The sequence below is a fragment of the Hypomesus nipponensis genome, chromosome 22, assembly GCF_054491055.1.
Source record: "Hypomesus nipponensis isolate SF chromosome 22, ASM5449105v1, whole genome shotgun sequence".
Taxonomy (NCBI): domain Eukaryota; kingdom Metazoa; phylum Chordata; class Actinopteri; order Osmeriformes; family Osmeridae; genus Hypomesus; species Hypomesus nipponensis.
The window spans coordinates 6,978,663-6,998,981 of NC_140382.1; the positions used below are offsets into that span (position 1 = coordinate 6,978,663).

The 20,319-nt window shown below is 48.7% G+C and overlaps 4 protein-coding genes across 8 annotated transcripts; all 4 read left to right on the forward strand.

The window, feature by feature from the left end:
- Positions 1-859: 859 nt before the first annotated feature.
- LOC146236193 (uncharacterized) lies at positions 860-6,564 on the forward strand. Of its 3 annotated transcripts, XM_084687267.1 has the most exons (6): positions 860-1,066; positions 1,497-1,642; positions 1,867-1,896; positions 2,745-2,887; positions 4,927-4,998; positions 5,248-6,564. In XM_084687267.1, exons 2-6 carry the CDS (start codon positions 1,522-1,524, stop codon positions 5,257-5,259), a joined length of 378 nt encoding a protein of 125 aa, XP_084543393.1. In that variant the 5' UTR covers positions 860-1,066; positions 1,497-1,521; the 3' UTR covers positions 5,260-6,564. The 3 variants fall into 3 exon arrangements, with proteins under 3 accessions (XP_084543393.1, XP_084543391.1, XP_084543392.1); XM_084687265.1 differs by lacking the exon at positions 5,248-6,564 and having other exon boundaries at positions 4,927-5,201; XM_084687266.1 differs by lacking the exons at positions 860-1,066; positions 5,248-6,564 and having other exon boundaries at positions 1,413-1,642; positions 4,927-5,201.
- Positions 6,565-7,953: 1,389 nt separating this feature from the next.
- Positions 7,954-10,437, forward strand: LOC146236194 (vimentin-like). 2 transcript variants are annotated; one of them, XM_084687410.1, is made up of 4 exons: positions 7,954-8,570; positions 8,790-9,461; positions 9,652-9,692; positions 9,872-10,437. In XM_084687410.1, exons 1-3 carry the CDS (start codon positions 8,099-8,101, stop codon positions 9,654-9,656), a joined length of 1,149 nt encoding a protein of 382 aa, XP_084543536.1. In that variant the 5' UTR covers positions 7,954-8,098; the 3' UTR covers positions 9,657-9,692; positions 9,872-10,437. The 2 variants fall into 2 exon arrangements, with proteins under 2 accessions (XP_084543536.1, XP_084543537.1); XM_084687411.1 differs by lacking the exon at positions 9,652-9,692.
- A 2,259-nt stretch (positions 10,438-12,696) lies between these two features.
- Positions 12,697-15,238, forward strand: LOC146236195 (vimentin-like). Of its 2 annotated transcripts, XM_084687420.1 has the most exons (4): positions 12,697-13,299; positions 13,591-14,262; positions 14,453-14,493; positions 14,673-15,238. In XM_084687420.1, exons 1-3 carry the CDS (start codon positions 12,828-12,830, stop codon positions 14,455-14,457), a joined length of 1,149 nt encoding a protein of 382 aa, XP_084543546.1. In that variant the 5' UTR covers positions 12,697-12,827; the 3' UTR covers positions 14,458-14,493; positions 14,673-15,238. The 2 variants fall into 2 exon arrangements, with proteins under 2 accessions (XP_084543546.1, XP_084543547.1); XM_084687421.1 differs by lacking the exon at positions 14,453-14,493.
- A 2,261-nt stretch (positions 15,239-17,499) lies between these two features.
- On the forward strand, positions 17,500-20,224 carry LOC146236196 (vimentin-like). The gene is made up of 3 exons (XM_084687467.1): positions 17,500-18,102; positions 18,519-19,190; positions 19,601-20,224. The coding sequence occupies exons 1-3, from the start codon at positions 17,631-17,633 to the stop codon at positions 19,669-19,671; spliced, it is 1,215 nt and encodes a 404-aa protein (XP_084543593.1). The 5' UTR covers positions 17,500-17,630; the 3' UTR covers positions 19,672-20,224.
- Positions 20,225-20,319: the final 95 nt, after the last annotated feature.

Genomic DNA, 20,319 nt, shown 5'->3' on the forward strand with positions numbered 1-20,319 from the left:
AAAAAGGCAGCGTTGCTGAAAACATTGTCTATAAACATGCTGAGCTCCAGTATTTCAAACTGGCCTGTGAGCAGAGCAGGCACAGTAGGCCAACATCACAATCTGTCATATTCCTCAGACAAATGAAAAGGAGTCAAAAAGGCATGGATCGCAGCAGAGTCTGTGACTATCAATTAGAGAGAGAAGATAAAAGATAGTTCGAGCTTCAGTTGGCTGTGGCCCTTTAGGGAGGGGGCAGGAAATGAAGGGTCAGGAGACATGCAGGGAGGAGAGAAAGGAGAAAGTGGGAGAGTGGGGGTGAGGAGAGGAGGTTGGGGGTGTAAAGGAGCAAGGGCAGATGATTAGAGAGGAGGTAGAGGAAGAGCAAGAGAAGATGGATAATGGGTTGAAGTAAAGGAGAGATGAGTAGGGAGTGAGGAGAGATGTTATAAGCAACGTAAAATCACATGTGTGACTTTATTACAGGTTATGACATCATCCTTTTGACATGTCAAGATTCACAGACGGCTAAAGGGAATACCTGTATACATAATCACAATGCTATCAATTAAACTGGAAAATCAAGATCAGACCAATGTTGAATAACATAAAACATGAAATCTATTAATTATAATCTATCTATAATCATTTTCAAATAATTCATGTTTAAATTACCCTCGCATAGTGTGTAGGCAAATTGTTATTGATTCGTGTGACATGTTGATGACTAAATACTAGTCGTGAGTAGCCCACAAATAGAGAACAATTTCGGCATCTACGTAATCTCTGGTCGAGGCAGGATGTGTGTGTCTGTGTGTGGAGGGGGGCGCGTGGGATGCAGACGCCGAAGCAGCCATTCTGTCTCGAGCTCAGCATCAGCACCACGGGATCACGCGCGCTCGATCACTCCCACAGCCTCCGGGGAGAAGAGCGGCTTATCCATTTCAAACCTGTTGAGCTTGCTCTGAAACTGTTTGAGAAGCAGACAGTAGATTTTGATCGTGTCCCCGTATACAGCGACGTTGTCTAAAACAGAACATAACCCTCGAGCGAAAGAAGTTCGAGTCTACAAGTGACCAACTGGCAGGTACGTGAATCCACAGGTTTGTTTTTACAACTACATTTAAGAAATTGCCTAAAATATTGTAAACTATAGCCTATACTTCCGTGCCTACTTCTGATGTATGAAACTTTGAATACAACGACTTGCTAATGACAAGATCTGTGGCAAAACAGGTCATTGTACAATTAAAGATCACGGTCTCCACTAACAGGTGTACGGCCTGCATGCATTTTGCTGGAACTTGAAATAAAAGTGTGGTTAACTCTATAACTCGTTTTTCTTGTCAAACCGGAACGGTCTAAATGAAGACACATTCAAATAAAAGCATAGGGCGGTGTCAGTCATATCCATGTATGCAGAATACCCAGAACTCTCTCGTTCTCAAACTAGATTTTGCGTACCGTGAACTCCGCAAACCAATTGACTGACAGCCCACGCTTTGACTCCTTCACAGCTGTTCAACATAATTTTGGACTGATATGGACGCGTTAATGAAGGGGTTCTCGAAAGCCAAGGACGGGGTTGTGGCGGCGGCGGAGATGACGAAGCAAGGAGTGACCGGAGCCGCTGGGATGACAAAGGACGGTGTCATCTTTGTTGGTAGGTGTCGGGAACGGTGACAGGCTACAGGTTGACTGACTGTCACATTGTATGTATTTTAAACTCGACATTTTGCTCGTTTTGTGCGTGAATTAGAGCTTTTTTGTACATGTCGGTTATTACATTTGATCATGATATAATCATAATGACACGACATGGTTCTTGTTTGGCATGACTTATTAATTCGGGATTCGTTAATGCACATTGTACTCATCTCTCAACAGGCACTAAAACCAAGGATGGAGTGACAACAGGTATATTTGACCTTTAATGAATGAAGAGTGTTTTAATAATCACCTAAATCATACAGACTAAACTATAATTGGTAAACATTTTGAGCACAATTTAAATTTAAAAAAATACTTTGCAGTCTCTGGTAGTGGAGAGACTGTGTGACAACAGTGAGTTGTTGTCTGTTTTAACTGTCTCAATATTATCTCCATTCACTCTCCCAGGACTGAATCAGCCAGTAGCTGCTAAACTCTCTCTCTCTCTCTCTCTCTCTCTCTCTCTCTCTCTCTCTCTCTCTCTCTCTCTCTCTCTCTCTCTCTCTCTCTCTCTCTCTCTCTCTCTCTCTCTCTCTCTCTCTCTCTCTCTCTCTCTCTCTCTCTCTCACACACACACACACACACACACACACACAAATACACTTGCACACACAAACACACTGAGAGATAATTAGCAGTAGCACTGGGGGGTTTCTCACTGTGGATAATGTCAGGGGGTTGTGCTATGTCTCTGTTGTCTGTGTGAGACCAAAAGAGAGAGAAGTGACACAAAGATAGACACCAGGGAATGAGAGGCAGACAGATAACGAAATACAGAGCAACTGAGAATAGTGAGGTAATAACTAGCTACCTATGTCATAGCTACTGTGTATTTGATGGTTGCATGTCATTGTAACGCATTTATGTAAGTCACTCCAGAGTCACCTGAGCTCTCTGTAGGTTGAGGCTAGCTCTCGTTAGGTTGAGGCTAGCTCTCGTTAGGTTGAGGCTAGCTCTCTGTAGGTTGAGGCTGGCTCTCTGTAGTTTGACACAGAGATAAACATCATAGTGACCTCCGTCTGTGTCCTCTCCTCTATTCTCTTCTTTTCTTTCAGTGGCAGAGAAGACTGTATCTGGTGTGTCTCAGGTGGGCGGGGCTGTGGTAACCGGGGTAACAGCTGTGGCCCATAAAACTGTGGAGGGGGCGGGGAACATTGCCGCTGCGACCGGATTGGTCAAAAAAGACCCGGCTAAACAGGTGAGAGATGATACCTTCCTTGCTACCTAATACTCTACTGCACACTGTCTCGCCATTACTTCGTTGGAGAGAGCGAGGTATTTAGTATCCAGAATAACAAATGAGATTTGACAGAGCGGGCAGTACTTTATGGTCCACCAGGAAAGCTCTAAAGTTAAAAGCTTTGTTAAAGCGGTTGTAGTTCTTTTATGTTTCAGTTTTTTCTGTTTCTTATTGGAGTTTCACTACAGTCCCTTCAGTCTTTCAACAAGTTCCAAGGTGACAGCTGGGGCTTCTGCATCGGTCAAAATGGCCGCTGACCTTCATTAAACTGCTGCGCCCTGATGCTTCTTGACACACAAGCACACACACACACATGCACACATAGGGCCAGCCGGTCACTGCTCCTCAAGCTCATACAAAGACCTGTGTGGACCCACACACACACACACACACACACGCACACACAGACACAGACAATTGGCTCCAGTCTGACACAGTCTGAAGATGAGGGATGATGTCTCTATTCTCTGTTAAGCAGTACAGAATTGGAGGTAGACCGTTGAATTGATGCCCTTTTTGCTCATCTAGTAGATACATAGACCCTAGACTATCTCTAGCATTTGTCTATCTGTTAAAACTTCATTCTGCTTAGTTTCCTTCTAACCTCTTCTTCTTTCCTCCTCCCTTCTTCCTCATCCTCCCTTCCTCTTCTTGAAACTGGCTGTTGTCATGGAGCTAATTGCTGTGTCCTCTCGCCTCAGGGAGCCTGTGTGTGTGTGTGCGTGCGAGCGTGTGTGAGTGTTTGTGTGCAGGGAACCAGATTATTCAGGTTTGGATATAGCCGAGCTGTCATTGATATTGATCCCCTTCATCAGGCAGTCATGCAGATGGACATCAGGGGAGGGCCCCTCTCTACCACTCCATCCTCTCCTCCCTACATACCTATCTCTCCATCCCCTCCATTCATCCCTGTCTCTCTGACACACACTCTCTCTCTCACACACACACACACACACATCGTTTTTCTCACAGGCTCACATGTACACACACACCCGTGCGCCATCGATCCATTGCTTCATGTGGTTGTCCCCACCGGGCTAATCAGTTAGATATTGTTGAGAGAATGACTGCATCTCAATAGTCTGGGGAGTGATCCTCTCCTTCTCGACCCATCAGTTAAATAGAGGGGCTCCGTCTCAATAGTCATGGCAGTCATCCTCTCCTTTTCAGTCAATCAGTTGGACAGTGGGCTGCATCTCAGTAGCCTGGGGAGTCCTCCTCACCTGATCAATCATGTATAGAAAAGGGAGCGAGACAGACAGATGTTCACCAGTCAGGGGGTCTCAGAGCATATGGAGGGAAGGAGACTCGGAGGGTCCAGACCTTCAGAACATGACCATCATGAAAGGATGAAGTGGTTGTCGTTGTGGTCGAGAACGTGTTTATTGATGTGGGTGGATGTCAAGCGTGTGTGTGAGAGAGAGAGTGTGTAGGAGTGTGTGTGAAATGTCGACATCGAGAAAGTATTTGTGTGTGTGTGTGTGTTTGGCTCTGCTGAATGAGCAGATGGAGAAGAGGTAGGAGGTGTTAAGTGGATCACCAGGAGGAGAGGGCACGTGTTCAGCAAAATAACTGCTCCCAGGTTGGGTCGGCTGGTCGATTGACACACACACACACACACACACACACATACACACTGACTCACACATACACTCATAGTCACACACACGCTCCCTTACACAAATGTCTGTTTGTAGAAACACAAAAACAAACACAGAAACACACACCAGTATCTTATTAGAGAAGGTCAGGCCAATGCCACACTGTAATCAAGGACTGCCCTCTACAGGGAAGGGCCTTATTAACTATTCATCTCTCCTCTCTTAGTTCCCTCACCTCTCTTCGCCTTTCCCCTCTTCTCTTTCCCTCCCTCTCCTCTCCTTCCCAGACCCCCTCTTTTTCTTCTCCTCTCACCTCCCCTCTCCGCTCCTCGTTGTCTTTGTCGATGCAGCCCCCTCTAACCCCGTCCCTGTGGTTGCCATGGTGCTGTGTTTCAGGAGGAGGATGCTGGTGTGGAGAGTCCAGGGGAGCTGGCTGGGGAGCCTGTCACTGGAGCCACTGTCACAGAGGTACCCAGGAACACAACACAGGAAAGGAGAACACGCCTGCACTGAACCGCACTGTGACCACAGAACAGAGAGGAGAATCCAAGAGAAACCAATCGATACCATGATGTGTAGGGATGATACCCTGTTGTATATACAGTACCAGTCAAAGGTTTGGGAAAATGTGTCCAAACTTTTGACTGGTACTGTATAACAGACAAGTCAAATGTGTCACTATTGTAACATCACTGTATGTTCCTCTCTGTCTCTCAGGAGTCTGACTAGAGCTGACTGCCGGTCCAGAGATGAACGACTGACATATTCCATGTCGCTCTGCCAAGTCCTGTCGTGCCTCGCTGTGGTCCTCTATGGAGTCTATACCCTGTGTCCGTTTAAGAAGGTTCCTATCAGTGTGTATGTGTGTGAGTGGGTGGGTGTCTCTGTATGTGAGCATGTGTGTATGTCTGTGTGTATTTGTGAGTCTATTTTTGTGTGTCTGTCTCTCGCTCTGTCTCAAGGTCAATAGTCAACAGTGATGTCCCCCAACTGGGTCAGATAGAATCCCACTTGATCTGTGTTTGACTGAGCTTGCCTGACACAATGCAACCAACTCGATCGTCGCTACTATCCTCATCCCTAGGCAGTCTCAATCAAACACTCCTGAGGATTGGAGGTTTCCTCTAGCAGTACTACCTGGCCCAGGTGTTCTAGGTCTCAAGAGCGCCCCCTGCAGACTGAGGTGCTAAGTGTGTGTGTGTGTGTGTGTGTGTGTGTGTGTGTGTGTGTGTGTGTGTGTCCACCATCAGAGGGAACTACCTGAGCTCAACCTAATCTCCCACTTGGGATCAATGACGTCAATACTACTACCACTACTACTACTACTACTCAGAAGCCTAAACTGCCACTAGCACAAACTTGCTCCATTAAAACGTATGAACAATTTGCTCTCTAGATTTGAGAAAGGTAAGTAAAGAAAAAACGACTTCCTGTCAGGGTTATATATACTGCATACTTTATCGACAGGCCCTTCTTCAGACCAATCATATTGTTGCAACCATTCACTGTGTTCTAACCGATCACAATGATGGTGATAAAAAATTGGTGGTGACCTATCTTGACCACGATAAACAATCAGCCACAAAGGCAGAAACGTAAACCTGGTGACCACCTCCTGTAGGAGCTACATTGATTATATAATGGGGACAAGCTTGTGTTGATGGTAGATGAGGGTTGATGGTGACGTCTATTCATGAGATAAGGGAAACGTGTGTCAATGTCAAAAAGTACATAACAATATACTACATCTATGATTAACTACTAAACCACCTAAGTGTCTATGACAGAGTATCCATTTGAAAATGAGAAATATAAACAAACTATTTTTGTGTGTGAAGTGTCACTGTTTTAATGGTGCTGAGGCATTTGTGAAATGTATCAAGTTTATTTGAATAAAGTGTATTTTTCTGATCCTACATTGCAGAGTAAAATAGTGGATGGAAACACAAGCATGAAACCAAATGATTGTGATGAATACTGCATCGATTTATTTACCGTATGTTAAATGTTAAATAAAGTAGAAACTCAAAACTATGTGTGTGTGTGTGTGTGTGTGTGTGTGTGGTGCCAGGGGCTGATGTGTCTGGTGCCTACGGGTCGCTATGACAGCCTGTCAGTTCGGAGGCCCAAGCCAATTAGCATACGCTCTAGAGATTGAACCTGCCCAGAGCTGCTAGCCTTACAGGGAATTGAGGCTGGAGGGGCGTGCACACACACACACACACACAAATGAACACTCTCACACACACACACACACAAGCAGGCAGGCAGGTAAAGATGTAGACAAAGGTAATAGAACAGGTTCCAACAACCATTTCTACCCCAACCCTGTGTGTGAACAGTTCACTCCCAGTAAAGTTACACACACACAAAACACACCATTTCAGACATGACAGTGACAAAGGATTGTTTAGTTGGATCTTGTGTGAAGACATGCATATGAACTACCGTGAAGCCCACTCTGAAGACAGAAGAAGAGTTTGTAAAAATGACTACACAAAGTAATACACTTGTTATGAAACAACACATATTTCAAATACATCTGAAACTGCTGAGAGGGATTCAGGTTCGTCCGGCCTTGTTGTCCTTGACAACATTCCCTCACGGAGTCTCTGTGTATTTCTGGAGGAGTGTAATAGCCTGAAGAATGTCTCTCCTGCTGTCTGACATGTTGATTCATGGCCAGGGGGTGAGGGTGGCAGGGTCCACGTTGCATGTTGCCAAAACACAGCGTCACAGTTTCCCCATGCTCAGTGCTCTACTGACGATTCCTTCTGCCTCCATGATGACCCGCCCGAATACGCCTACCCGAACCCCTACTCTCACGCATCATTCAAGGCCTCAATCCCTCCAATGTTCTCCCCCTTATATCTCACCCCATTTTCCCCTTGGAATGCCCTAAGAACTCCACATGCCACCTCCCTGACTCACCCATCCCAACTTCCCCCTCACACATATACCCTTGTACTTCCTATCTCCTACGTCTTGATCTCTTCCCGTCCCTCTGATCACTGCCTCACCCTCAATTCCACACTTCCTCAACCATCCCGGCCTCACCCTTAACAGCCCCCCTACCACGCCCCCCCCCCCACACACACACACCCAACACACCCTCCACCCCCTAAGACCCCGCAGTGCCCTGAGTGATAGCGAAGTGAAAAATGACAGGCATACATGCTCAGATAACTATTTCACACAAGGCCGCAAGGGCCGAGCCATCTCACTCTGCCCCATCGCGTCGCTAACGACGGCACGCTAGCTAATGACAAGAGTGACGGGGGAAGCGGCACAGGGCTCGGACACACAGTCATGATCCACATTTAAAACATGTCAAAACCCTGCCGGAGTTTCAAGGGAGGCCGTGACATTCTTTGTGGCCCTTTATAAACCACCCGAGCCGAGCAGAGAGCGCATCCGTTGGCAAGGTGGTTCAGCAAGATAACAAGCAGCGACAGGAGAACAGGACTTCTCGCACTAGTGGATCTACTTCTGAGGAAACCCAGCCTATTGTTACAGGATCGACTGTGGCTGTCATCGCACACTCGTAACACACACACACACCGCCAAAATGAGAGGATCCTCCTATTCCCAGAAAACTCTGCAGGTGAGCGGCTCATCCAGCAGGATGCGTGTCCAGAGCCCGTCCCCGTCCCGTTGCCGCGGATCCTCGTACAACAACCGAGGCCGCTCCGGTTTCCAGGGCGGCGCGGTGGAGGTCGGCACTGAGATCCATCAGCACCACGCCAACGAGAAGGAGGAAATGCAGGAGCTGAACGTCAAGTTTGCCGGCTATATCGAGAAGGTCCAGGCGCTAGAAAACAGGAACGCCACGCTCCAGGCCGAGCTGGCCGCACTTCAAGGCCGCTTCAAGGGAGGCCCAACCGGAGTCGGAGAAGAGTATGAGCTCAAGTTCAAGGAGATGAGGGAACTGATTGAGTCATTGACCAACGAGAAGGGAGCAGCTGACATCGAGAGAGGCTACATTGAGGAGGAGGTTGAAGTGTGGACGATGAGACTGGAAGAGGAGATGGCACTCAAAGGTAGGTTTGAGGAATGACTAATATTGAGGGAGCATTCAGGACTGTTGTGGTAACTGAGGACTTGTTTATAACCGACACTTAGTACATTTGCTCAAACGTTTCCATCCGTGGCAATGTTTCAAATTCAGTGTTTCAACAATGTTTCAGATTTCGGCAGCCTTGTTTAACCCTTCCCCCTCATGCCCCCCTCCCCCCCTCCACACACACACACATGCACAGAGGAGGCCGAGATGATCTTGAAGGAGTTCCGCCAGGACGTGGACAACGCCACCCTGCAGAAGGCCGACCTGGAGAAGCGGGTTGAGCAGCTGGTGGCCGAGATCGAGTTCCTGAAGAAGCTGCACGACGAGGAGGTGGCCGACCTGGTGAAGCAGATCGAGGACTCCAAGGTCACGGCCGAGCTGGACGGCGACCGGCCCGACCTCGCCGCCTACCTCCGCAACATGCGCGTGGAGATCGAGGCCGTGGCAGCCCGCAACGTCCAGGAGGCGGAGAAATGGTACAAGGGCAAGTTCGACACGCTGAAGGAGCACGCGGGCAAGCACGAGGGCCAGATGAAGAGCATGAAGGAGGAGATCAGCGTCTTCCACAACCAGGTGTCTGACCTGCAGAACCAGATCGACAGCCTGAGGGCCCGCAACGCCGCCATGGAGCAGCAGCTGGAGGACATGGAGGTGAACCACCAGGACAAGGTGGGCGGTCTGGAGGGCATCATCGCCCAGCTGGAGGCCCAGCTGTGCGAGACCAAGCTGGAGATGAGCAAGTACCTGCAGGACTACCAGGAGCTGCTGCACATCAAGCTGAAGCTGGATGCTGAGATCGCCACCTACAGGAAGCTGCTGGAAGGAGAGGAGCAGAGGCTGGGCATCGTTGGAGAGGGAGAGCCTGCAGGTGGGTGGAAGGGTGGAGGCCACAGCACCATCACGGGTTAAGCCTGCGTGGTGTTTTTGGTGTATGTGACAGTGAACTGAAGGTACTGAAGGAACATTTCCAAATGAAATGTACTTCCTGATTTAAAGATATGGGTTTTTTTCTTACAAATTCACACCACTGAAACATTCCTGTTTTGTTTCCATTTTAGTCTAAAGTCATTCCTGACAGAGGAAAGTCTCAAACATGACGGTAAGGTTCCTGTTTGACAACTATGACATCAACAACCTTTGGGCTTCCTACTGCCTGCTTTACTGTAACATAGACTTGGGTGTTACTGTTGTCAAGACTAACTTGCAGGGTTAGGACAGTCTCTTGAGCCAGGGGGCTGGGTTTGTTCTAGGTTTGTGACAGCAGTTTTTCTTCTCTAGTGTCCATCATAGAGGAGAGGACTTGGAGTCTTGGTATGGGGAGGAGCCTTCACCAGTTGCAGGAGGTCTGAGAGCCCCACAACAGCCCTCCACCCCTCCACCCCATCCATCCCTCCACTCTACAGCTTCCCTTCAACTTGGATCTTCACCTTCACCTTTCCTCCTTCTATCTCAAGCTATGCTTCCCTGCTAATTTCACGACCCCCCTCCCTCCCTTTCACCCTACCCTAACCCCCAACCCAATACTCCATCCCACCCCCTTTCATCCTTCACTTTTTCCTTTCTCACAACCTGCACCTACCTACTCTCCCCTCAGCACCACACCCTCCTTCCCAGTCCAACTCACCGAGACCCTCCTCTCCCTACCTGCACCTGCCCACCATTTTGCAGTTCCCCCCTCCATCCAAGAAAACATTCCTCTTCTTGCCAACTGTTGTGACATCTGTGTGTTCGGACGGTTCTCTTCAAACCATTGACCCCCAGTAACACTCAACCCTGTCTCATGTAACAGAACTGAAACTTTTACATAAATGTTTACCAAGTACTACTTAATAAAGCTTGATGTGAATGCATCCAGGTGTTCTGGTCTGGTCTGTTACCTTTGGAAAAAAACATCTGTATATTTACAGGAAGGTCTGCCATAGCTCTCTGGTTGAAAAACTAACCAGTGCTGGTTAGAATCAGGCGGAGCTGGTTCTTGCAGGACACTCCGAGACCTTAGCGCGTCACTAGCACTCGTCATATCACGCAGTCGGGGAACACCTTCTTTAGCAGGGCGGGGTATTTAAACAGGATATCACGGCACTCTGCATTGTTAAGTGCGACACAGGATGCTCACTGTTTTTATCCTGCTGCCTCCACCTCCCCAGCCTCCACCCTTGGTTATGTGTTCCTTTCGTAGGGGGAATGCGTCGCTGCTGCTTTCATTGTCGAGACAATGGAGCCAGGCAAATCGCTGGCGTGGGGTGTTGTGGGTAGCAAAGTGACAGATGCAAGCGATTGGAGTTGAGAATTTCTCAACTTTATGCAAATGAGGAGCGATTTTTGCTAGCAATGCCCAATCAAATTGTTTTCTTGTTTCTCGTAGTGTAGCAACTATGGTAAACATTTCTAGCTATCAGTTTCAAGATGGATTAAAAACAAATAGTCTGTGTGGCTGTATACCCAGTCCTGTTTGATACGTCTTTGTATTCTACAGAGATGGGGCGTGTTTCAACCAAACTCGTAAAACAAATGCCTCTTCGCTCAATTGGATAGACCTACAACCAATCAGAGCAACGTAATATGTTGTTTGTTGAAAACAAATTCAACCCATGGGCTCATTCGTGACGTTGTTGATTACGTTACTGTTGATCATCTGTCCATCATCGTATAAAGCCCGCCCTGGCAATTTCATTGGTCCGCCCAGATCCTGGTTTTATATAGTTGTTCCCAATACCAGACCCTCCAGACCCAACTTCCTGACCAAATTTTTGTTTGTGGGCGGGGCGAAGTTGGGCTGGCAGCCAGGCCAGGGTTTTGTAGCCTACTTTTAAATTCAGTCTAGTTACAAAACAAACTGCTAGCTAGCTAGTTAGCCCCGTTGGCGGTAGCTACACGACTAGATACCATGAGTGCCCGGTGGCATACTGTAACATTTAATCTTTCACCCTGAATAAAATACAAACATACAAAAAGGTGTTGTGAGTAGTGGATACGATCATGCCACATCCAGCCAGCGTATTGGATTTATTGCATTATGTGTGTAAAAGTTGTTCAATCAATATTGTGAGACTGCGTTGCACATTACTAGTAGCATTCACGTCCGATCGCAGTACTGTAACATTTAATATTTCACGCTGAATAAAATACAGCAAAAATATAGCAAAAACTAGTGTGTATAATAGATAACATAATGCTACATCTAGCCAGCATATCACGTTTGTGCTTAATGTGTTTAAAATATGTATTTTGATCTATATTGCGAGAGTCCAGAGTCTGCACACTTTGCCATGACATGATACAGACTACAACAGTGATTTTAGAGAACTTTAATGCTTCTCGTGGGCCAGGAAACAGGAATCCTTCCTGATCTCCCTCAGCGCGCCCTGAAACTCCTTATGTGCTTCAATCTCTCATGTTCTCTCATCCTTTGTGTTCCATCGCTTCTTCCCATAGTCCAGCCTGGAACAGTAAGGGAGGGAAAAGAGGGATTCAGAACACCTCGAAATATGGGATTTGGTTCACCTGGATGAAGGTGATAGGTTTGATATGATTCTAGGACTTCGGTTCAATTGAATTGAAATAATTTGATTCATTCTTGAAGTTGACAAGCGAGTGACGTTGGAGGCAGTGTCGGTTCTAGTCAAATTTTCCAGGGGGCAGCAAGGTGGGGCCAGTGTTTAATCAGAGGGGCACATTAAACAACAGAAACAAATGATGTTTAAACATTAAATACTTTAATTTTGCTTTACATTAAAATCATACAAATGGCTCTCCTTCTTCTAGCTCCTCAGTTCTCTCAATACCTTGATATGATTCTCTCACTTTTTTATCTACTGAAAAAAGGCTGCAAAGTCCCTTCCTCATTTCAAGATGACTACTGGGAAAAACGTTTACAAATAAATAAATATGTATTATTCAATCAGCTCAGGAGGGGGCCAGGGGCACTGACCTCTGTAGGCCCCCGTATAGAACCGCCACTGGGCACAGGGCTCGGACACACAGTCATAATCCACATTTAAAACATGTCAATACCCTGCCGGAGTTTCAAGGGAGGCCGTGACATTCTTTGTGGCCCTTTATAAACCACCCGAGCCGAGCAGAGAGCGCATCAGTTGGCAAGGTGGTTCAGCAAGATAACAAGCAGCGACAGGAGAACAGGACTTTTCGCACTAGTGGATCTACTTCTGAGGAAACCCAGCCTATTGGGATCGACTGTGGCTTTCATTGCCCACTCGTAACACACACCGCCAACATGAGAGGATCCTCCTATTCCCAGAAAACTCTGCAGGTGAGCGGCTCATCCAGCAGGATGCGCGTCCAGAGCCCGTCCCCGTCCCGTTGCCGCGGATCCTCATACAACAACCGAGGCCGCTCCGGTTTCCAGGGCGGCGCGGTGGAGGTCGGCACTGAGATCCATCAGCACCACGCCAACGAGAAGGAGGAAATGCAGGAGCTGAACGTCAAGTTTGCCGGCTACATCGAGAAGGTCCAGGCGCTAGAAAACAGGAACGCCACGCTCCAGGCCGAGCTGGCCGCACTTCAAGGCCGCTTCAAGGGAGGCCCAACCGGAGTCGGAGAAGAGTATGAGCTCAAGTTCAAGGAGATGAGGGAACTGATTGAGTCATTGACCAACGAGAAGGGAGCAGCTGACATCGAGAGAGGCTACATTGAGGAGGAGGTTGAGGTATGGACAATGAGACTCGAAGAGGAGATGGCACTCAAAGGTAGGTTTGAGGAATGACTAATATTGAGGGCGCATTCAGGACTGTTGTGGTAACTGAGGACCTGTTTATAACCGACACTCTTCGTACAGTTGCTCAAACGTTTCCAGTCGTGGCAATGTTTCAAATTCAGGGTTTCAATAATGTTTCAGTTTAGCTGCAGAAACACTGTGTGTCCAAGTACAGCATGTTACTTGACCTGTGGAGCTGACCCATCCCCTTCCCTCCCTCCCTCCCTCCCTCCCTCCCCCCCCCCCCCCCCCCTCCCCTCCACACACACACACACATGCACAGAGGAGGCCGAGATGATCTTGAAGGAGTTCCGCCAGGACGTGGACAACGCCACCCTGCAGAAGGCCGACCTGGAGAAGCGGGTTGAGCAGCTGGTGGCCGAGATCGAGTTCCTGAAGAAGCTGCACGACGAGGAGGTGGCCGACCTGGTGAAGCAGATCGAGGACTCCAAGGTCACGGCCGAGCTGGACGGCGACCGGCCCGACCTCGCCGCCTACCTCCGCAACATGCGCGTGGAGATCGAGGCCGTGGCAGCCCGCAACGTCCAGGAGGCGGAGAAATGGTACAAGGGCAAGTTCGACACGCTGAAGGAGCACGCGGGCAAGCACGAGGGCCAGATGAAGAGCATGAAGGAGGAGATCAGCGTCTTCCACAACCAGGTGTCTGACCTGCAGAACCAGATCGACAGCCTGAGGGCCCGCAACGCCGCCATGGAGCAGCAGCTGGAGGACATGGAGGTGAACCACCAGGACAAGGTGGGCGGTCTGGAGGGCATCATCGCCCAGCTGGAGGCCCAGCTGTGCGAGACCAAGCTGGAGATGAGCAAGTACCTGCAGGACTACCAGGAGCTGCTGCACATCAAGCTGAAGCTGGATGCTGAGATCGCCACCTACAGGAAGCTGCTGGAAGGAGAGGAGCAGAGGCTGGGCATCGCTGGAGAGGGAGAGCCTGCAGGTGGGTGGAAGGGTGGAGGCCACAGCACCATCACGGGTTAAGCCTGCGTGGTGTTTTTGGTGTATGTGACAGTGAACTGAAGGTACTGAAGGAACATTTCCAAATGAAATGTACTTCCTGATTTAAAGATATGGGTTTTTTTCTTACAAATTCACACCACTGAAACATTCCTGTTTTGTTTCCATTTTAGTCTAAAGTCATTCCTGACAGAGGAAAGTCTCAAACATGACGGTAAGGTTCCTGTTTGACAACTATGACATCAACAACCTTTGGGCTTCCTACTGCCTGCTTTACTGTAACATAGACTTGGGTGTTACTGTTGTCAAGACTAACTTGCAGGGTTAGGACAGTCTCTTGAGCCAGGGGGCTGGGTTTGTTCTAGGTTTGTGACAGCAGTTTTTCTTCTCTAGTGTCCATCATAGAGGAGAGGACTTGGAGTCTTGGTATGGGGAGGAGCCTTCACCAGTTGCAGGAGGTCTGAGAGCCCCACAACAGCCCTCCACCCCTCCACCCCATCCATCCCTCCACTCTACAGCTTCCCTTCAACTTGGATCTTCACCTTCACCTTTCCTCCTTCTATCTCAAGCTATGCTTCCCTGCTAATTTCACGACCCCCCTCCCTCCCTTTCACCCTACCCTAACCCCCAACCCAATACTCCATCCCACCCCCTTTCATCCTTCACTTTTTCCTTTCTCACAACCTGCACCTACCTACTCTCCCCTCAGCACCACACCCTCCTTCCCAGTCCAACTCACCGAGACCCTCCTCTCCCTACCTGCACCTGCCCACCATTTTGCAGTTCCCCCCTCCATCCAAGAAAACATTCCTCTTCTTGCCAACTGTTGTGACATCTGTGTGTTCGGACGGTTCTCTTCAAACCATTGACCCCCAGTAACACTCAACCCTGTCTCATGTAACAGAACTGAAACTTTTACATAAATGTTTACCAAGTACTACTTAATAAAGCTTGATGTGAATGCATCCAGGTGTTCTGGTCTGGTCTGTTACCTTTGGAAAAAAACATCTGTATATTTACAGGAAGGTCTGCCATAGCTCTCTGGTTGAAAAACTAACCAGTGCTGGTTAGAATCAGGCGGAGCTGGTTCTTGCAGGACACTCCGAGACCTTAGCGCGTCACTAGCACTCGTCATATCACGCAGTCGGGGAACACCTTCTTTAGCAGGGCGGGGTATTTAAACAGGATATCACGGCACTCTGCATTGTTAAGTGCGACACAGGATGCTCACTGTTTTTATCCTGCTGCCTCCACCTCCCCAGCCTCCACCCTTGGTTATGTGTTCCTTTCGTAGGGGGAATGCGTCGCTGCTGCTTTCATTGTCGAGACAATGGAGCCAGGCAAATCGCTGGCGTGGGGTGTTGTGGGTAGCAAAGTGACAGATGCAAGCGATTGGAGTTGAGAATTTCTCAACTTTATGCAAATGAGGAGCGATTTTTGCTAGCAATGCCCAATCAAATTGTTTTCTTGTTTCTCGTAGTGTAGCAACTATGGTAAACATTTCTAGCTATCAGTTTCAAGATGGATTAAAAACAAATAGTCTGTGTGGCTGTATACCCAGTCCTGTTTGATACGTCTTTGTATTCTACAGAGATGGGGCGTGTTTCAACCAAACTCGTAAAACAAATGCCTCTTCGCTCAATTGGATAGACCTACAACCAATCAGAGCAACGTAATATGTTGTTTGTTGAAAACAAATTCAACCCATGGGCTCATTCGTGACGTTGTTGATTACGTTACTGTTGATCATCTGTCCATCATCGTATAAAGCCCGCCCTGGCAATTTCATTGGTCCGCCCAGATCCTGGTTTTATATAGTTGTTCCCAATACCAGACCCTCCAGACCCAACTTCCTGACCAAATTTTTGTTTGTGGGCGGGGCGAAGTTGGGCTGGCAGCCAGGCCAGGGTTTTGTAGCCTACTTTTAAATTCAGTCTAGTTACAAAACAAACTGCTAGCTAGCTAGTTAGCCCCGTTGGCGGTAGCTACACGACTAGATACCATGAGTGCCCGGTGGCATACTGTAACATTTAATCTTTCACCCTGAATAAAATACAAACATACAAAAAGGTGTTGTGAGTAGTGGATACGATCATGCCACATCCAGCCAGCGTATTGGATTTATTGCATTATGTGTGTAAAAGTTGTTCAATCAATATTGTGAGACTGCGTTGCACATTACTAGTAGCATTCACGTCCGATCGCAGTACTGTAACATTTAATATTTCACGCTGAATAAAATACAGCAAAAATATAGCAAAAACTAGTGTGTATAATAGATAACATAATGCTACATCTAGCCAGCATATCACGTTTGTGCTTAATGTGTTTAAAATATGTATTTTGATCTATATTGCGAGAGTCCAGAGTCTGCACACTTTGCCATGACATGATACAGACTACAACAGTGATTTTAGAGAACTTTAATGCTTCTCGTGGGCCAGGAAACAGGAATCCTTCCTGATCTCCCTCAGCGCGCCCTGAAACTCCTTATGTGCTTCAATCTCTCATGTTCTCTCTCATCCTTTGTGTTCCATCGCTTCTTCCCATAGTCCAGCCTGGAACAGTAAGGGAGGGAAAAGAGGGATTCAGAACACCTCGAAATATGGGATTTGGTTCACCTGGATGAAGGTGATAGGTTTGATATGATTCTAGGACTTCGGTTCAATTGAATTGAAATAATTTGATTCATTCTTGAAGTTGACAAGCGAGTGACGTTGGAGGCAGTGTCGGTTCTAGTCAAATTTTCCAGGGGGCAGCAAGGTGGGGCCAGTGTTTAATCAGAGGGGCACATTAAACAACAGAAACAAATGATGTTTAAACATTAAATACTTTAATTTTGCTTTACATTAAAATCATACAAATGGCTCTCCTTCTTCTAGCTCCTCAGTTCTCTCAATACCTTGATATGATTCTCTCACTTTTTTATCTACTGAAAAAAGGCTGCAAAGTCCCTTCCTCATTTCAAGATGACTACTGGGAAAAACGTTTACAAATAAATAAATATGTATTAATCAATCAGCTCAGGAGGGGGCCAGGGGCACTGACCTCTGTAGGCCCCCGTATAGAACCGCCACTGGGCACAGGGCTCGGACACACAGTCATAATCCACATTTAAAACATGTCAATACCCTGCCGGAGTTTCAAGGGAGGCCGTGACATTCTTTGTGGCCCTTTATAAACCACCCGAGCCGAGCAGAGAGCGCATCAGTTGGCAAGGTGGTTCAGCAAGATAACAAGCAGCGACAGGAGAACAGGACTTTTCGCACTAGTGGATCTACTTCTGAGGAAACCCAGCCTATTGGGATCGACTGTGGCTTTCATTGCCCACTCGTAACACACACCGCCAACATGAGAGGATCCTCCTATTCCCAGAAAACTCTGCAGGTGAGCGGCTCATCCAGCAGGATGCGCGTCCAGAGCCCGTCCCCGTCCCGTTGCCGCGGATCCTCATACAACAACCGAGGCCGCTCCGGTTTCCAGGGCGGCGCGGTGGAGGTCGGCACTGAGATCCATCAGCACCACGCCAACGAGAAGGAGGAAATGCAGGAGCTGAACGTCAAGTTTGCCGGCTACATCGAGAAGGTCCAGGCGCTAGAAAACAGGAACGCCACGCTACAGGCCGAGCTGGCCGCACTTCAAGGCCGCTTCAAGGGAGGCCCAACCGGAGTCGGAGAAGAGTATGAGCTCAAGTTCAAGGAGATGAGGGAACTGATTGAGTCATTGACCAACGAGAAGGGAGCAGCTGACATCGAGAGAGGCTACATTGAGGAGGAGGTTGAGGTATGGACAATGAGACTCGAAGAGGAGATGGCACTCAAAGGTAGGTTTGAGGAATGACTAATATTGAGGGCGCATTCAGGACTGTTGTGGTAACTGAGGACCTGTTTATAACCGACACTCTTCGTACAGTTGCTCAAACGTTTCCAGTCGTGGCAATGTTTCAAATTCAGGGTTTCAATAATGTTTCAGTTTAGCTGCAGAAACACTGTGTGTCCAAGTACAGCATGTTACTTGACCTGTGGAGCTGACCCATCCCCTTCCCTCCCTCCCTCCCTCCCTCCCTCCCTCCCTCCCTCCCTCCCTCCCTCCCTCCCTCCCTCCCTCCCTCCCTCCCTCCCTCCCTCCCTCCCTCCCTCCCTCCCTCCCTCCCTCCCTCCCTCCCTCCCTCCCTCCCTCCCTCCCTCCCTCCCTCCCCCCCCCCCCCCCTCCCCTCCACACACACACACACATGCACAGAGGAGGCCGAGATGATCTTGCAGGAGTTCCGCCAGGACGTGGACAACGCCACCCTGCAGAAGGCCGACCTGGAGAAGCGGGTTGAGCAGCTGGTGGCCGAGATCGAGTTCCTGAAGAAGCTGCACGACGAGGAGGTGGCCGACCTGGTGAAGCAGATCGAGGACTCCAAGGTCACGGCCGAGCTGGACGGCGACCGGCCCGACCTCGCCGCCTACCTCCGCAACATGCGCGTGGAGATCGAGGCCGTGGCAGCCCGCAACGTCCAGGAGGCGGAGAAATGGTACAAGGGCAAGTTCGACACGCTGAAGGAGCACGCGGGCAAGCACGAGGGCCAGATGAAGAGCATGAAGGAGGAGATCAGCGTCTTCCACAACCAGGTGTCTGACCTGCAGAACCAGATCGACAGCCTGAGGGCCCGCAACGCCGCCATGGAGCAGCAGCTGGAGGACATGGAGGTGAACCACCAGGACAAGGTGGGCGGTCTGGAGGGCATCATCGCCCAGCTGGAGGCCCAGCTGTGCGAGACCAAGCTGGAGATGAGCAAGTACCTGCAGGACTACCAGGAGCTGCTGCACATCAAGCTGAAGCTGGATGCTGAGATCGCCACCTACAGGAAGCTGCTGGAAGGAGAGGAGCAGAGGCTGGGCATCGTTGGAGAGGGAGAGCCTGCAGGTGGGTGGAAGGGTGGAGGCCACAGCACCATCACGGGTTAAGCCTGCGTGGTGTTTTTGGTGTATGTGACAGTGAACTGAAGGTACTGAAGGAACATTTCCAAATGAAATGTACTTCCTGATTTAAAGATATGGGTTTTTTTCTTACAAATTCACACCACTGAAACATTCCTGTTTTGTTTCCATTTTAGTCTAAAGTCATTCCTGACAGAGGAAAGTCTCAAACATGACGGTAAGGTTCCTGTTTGACAACTATGACATCAACAACCTTTGGGCTTCCTACTGCCTGCTTTACTGTAACATAGACTTGGGTGTTACTGTTGTCAAGACTAACTTGCAGGGTTAGGACAGTCTCTTGAGCCAGGGGGCTGGGTTTGTTCTAGGTTTGTGACAGCAGTTTTTCTTCTCTAGTGTCCATCATAGAGGAGAGGACTTGGAGTCTTGGTATGGGGAGGAGCCTTCACCAGTTGCAGGAGGTCTGAGAGCCCCACAACAGCCCTCCACCCCTCCACCCCATCCATCCCTCCACTCTACAGCTTCCCTTCAACTTGGATCTTCACCTTTCAACGTCTCCACTTTCTTCCTACCCTCCACCTACCCTCCAAGCCCTACTCCACAACCTCCTTCTATCTCAACCTACTCATTTCACGACCCCCCCTCCCTCCCTTTCACCCTACCCTAACCCCCTCCTCAATGCTCCATCCCACCCCCTTTCATCCTTCACTTTTTCCTTTCTCACAACCTGCACCTACCTACTCTCCCCTCAGCACCACACCCTCCTTCCCAGTCCAACTCACTGAGACCCTCCTCTCCCTACCTGCACCTGCCCACCATTTTGCAGTTCCCCCCTCCATCCAAGAAAACATTCCTCTTCTCACCAACTGTTGTGACATCTGTGTGTTCGGACGGTTCTCTTTAAACCATCGACCCCCAGTAACACTCAACCCTGTCTCATGTAACAGAACTGAAACTTTTACATAAATGTTTACCAAGTACTACTTAATAAAGCTTGATGTGAATGCATCCAGGTGTTCTGGTCTGGAGAAAAAAAACCTCTGTATATTTACAGGAAGGTCTGCCGTAGCTCTCTGGTTGAAGAAGGCACTCTAAAAACTAACCAGTGCTGGTTA

Excerpts from the sequence above, each read along its gene's own strand:
- LOC146236193 (XM_084687265.1), top strand. The coding sequence starts at position 1,522 with ATGGACGCGTTAATGAAGGGGTTCTCGAAAGCCAAGGACGGGGTTGTG. Across the intron at positions 1,897-2,744 it reads CAAGGATGGAGTGACAACAG|TGGCAGAGAAGACTGTATCT; the intron begins GTATATTTGACC and ends CTTTTCTTTCAG. Across the intron at positions 2,888-4,926 it reads AAAAAGACCCGGCTAAACAG|GAGGAGGATGCTGGTGTGGA; the intron begins GTGAGAGATGAT and ends GCTGTGTTTCAG.
- LOC146236194 (XM_084687411.1), top strand. The coding sequence starts at position 8,099 with ATGAGAGGATCCTCCTATTCCCAGAAAACTCTGCAGGTGAGCGGCTCA. Across the intron at positions 8,571-8,789 it reads AGAGGAGATGGCACTCAAAG|AGGAGGCCGAGATGATCTTG; the intron begins GTAGGTTTGAGG and ends ACACATGCACAG. Across the intron at positions 9,462-9,871 it reads TGGAGAGGGAGAGCCTGCAG|TGTCCATCATAGAGGAGAGG; the intron begins GTGGGTGGAAGG and ends TTTCTTCTCTAG.
- LOC146236195 (XM_084687421.1), top strand. The coding sequence starts at position 12,828 with ATGAGAGGATCCTCCTATTCCCAGAAAACTCTGCAGGTGAGCGGCTCA. Across the intron at positions 13,300-13,590 it reads AGAGGAGATGGCACTCAAAG|AGGAGGCCGAGATGATCTTG; the intron begins GTAGGTTTGAGG and ends ACACATGCACAG. Across the intron at positions 14,263-14,672 it reads TGGAGAGGGAGAGCCTGCAG|TGTCCATCATAGAGGAGAGG; the intron begins GTGGGTGGAAGG and ends TTTCTTCTCTAG.
- LOC146236196 (XM_084687467.1), top strand. The coding sequence starts at position 17,631 with ATGAGAGGATCCTCCTATTCCCAGAAAACTCTGCAGGTGAGCGGCTCA. Across the intron at positions 18,103-18,518 it reads AGAGGAGATGGCACTCAAAG|AGGAGGCCGAGATGATCTTG; the intron begins GTAGGTTTGAGG and ends ACACATGCACAG. Across the intron at positions 19,191-19,600 it reads TGGAGAGGGAGAGCCTGCAG|TGTCCATCATAGAGGAGAGG; the intron begins GTGGGTGGAAGG and ends TTTCTTCTCTAG.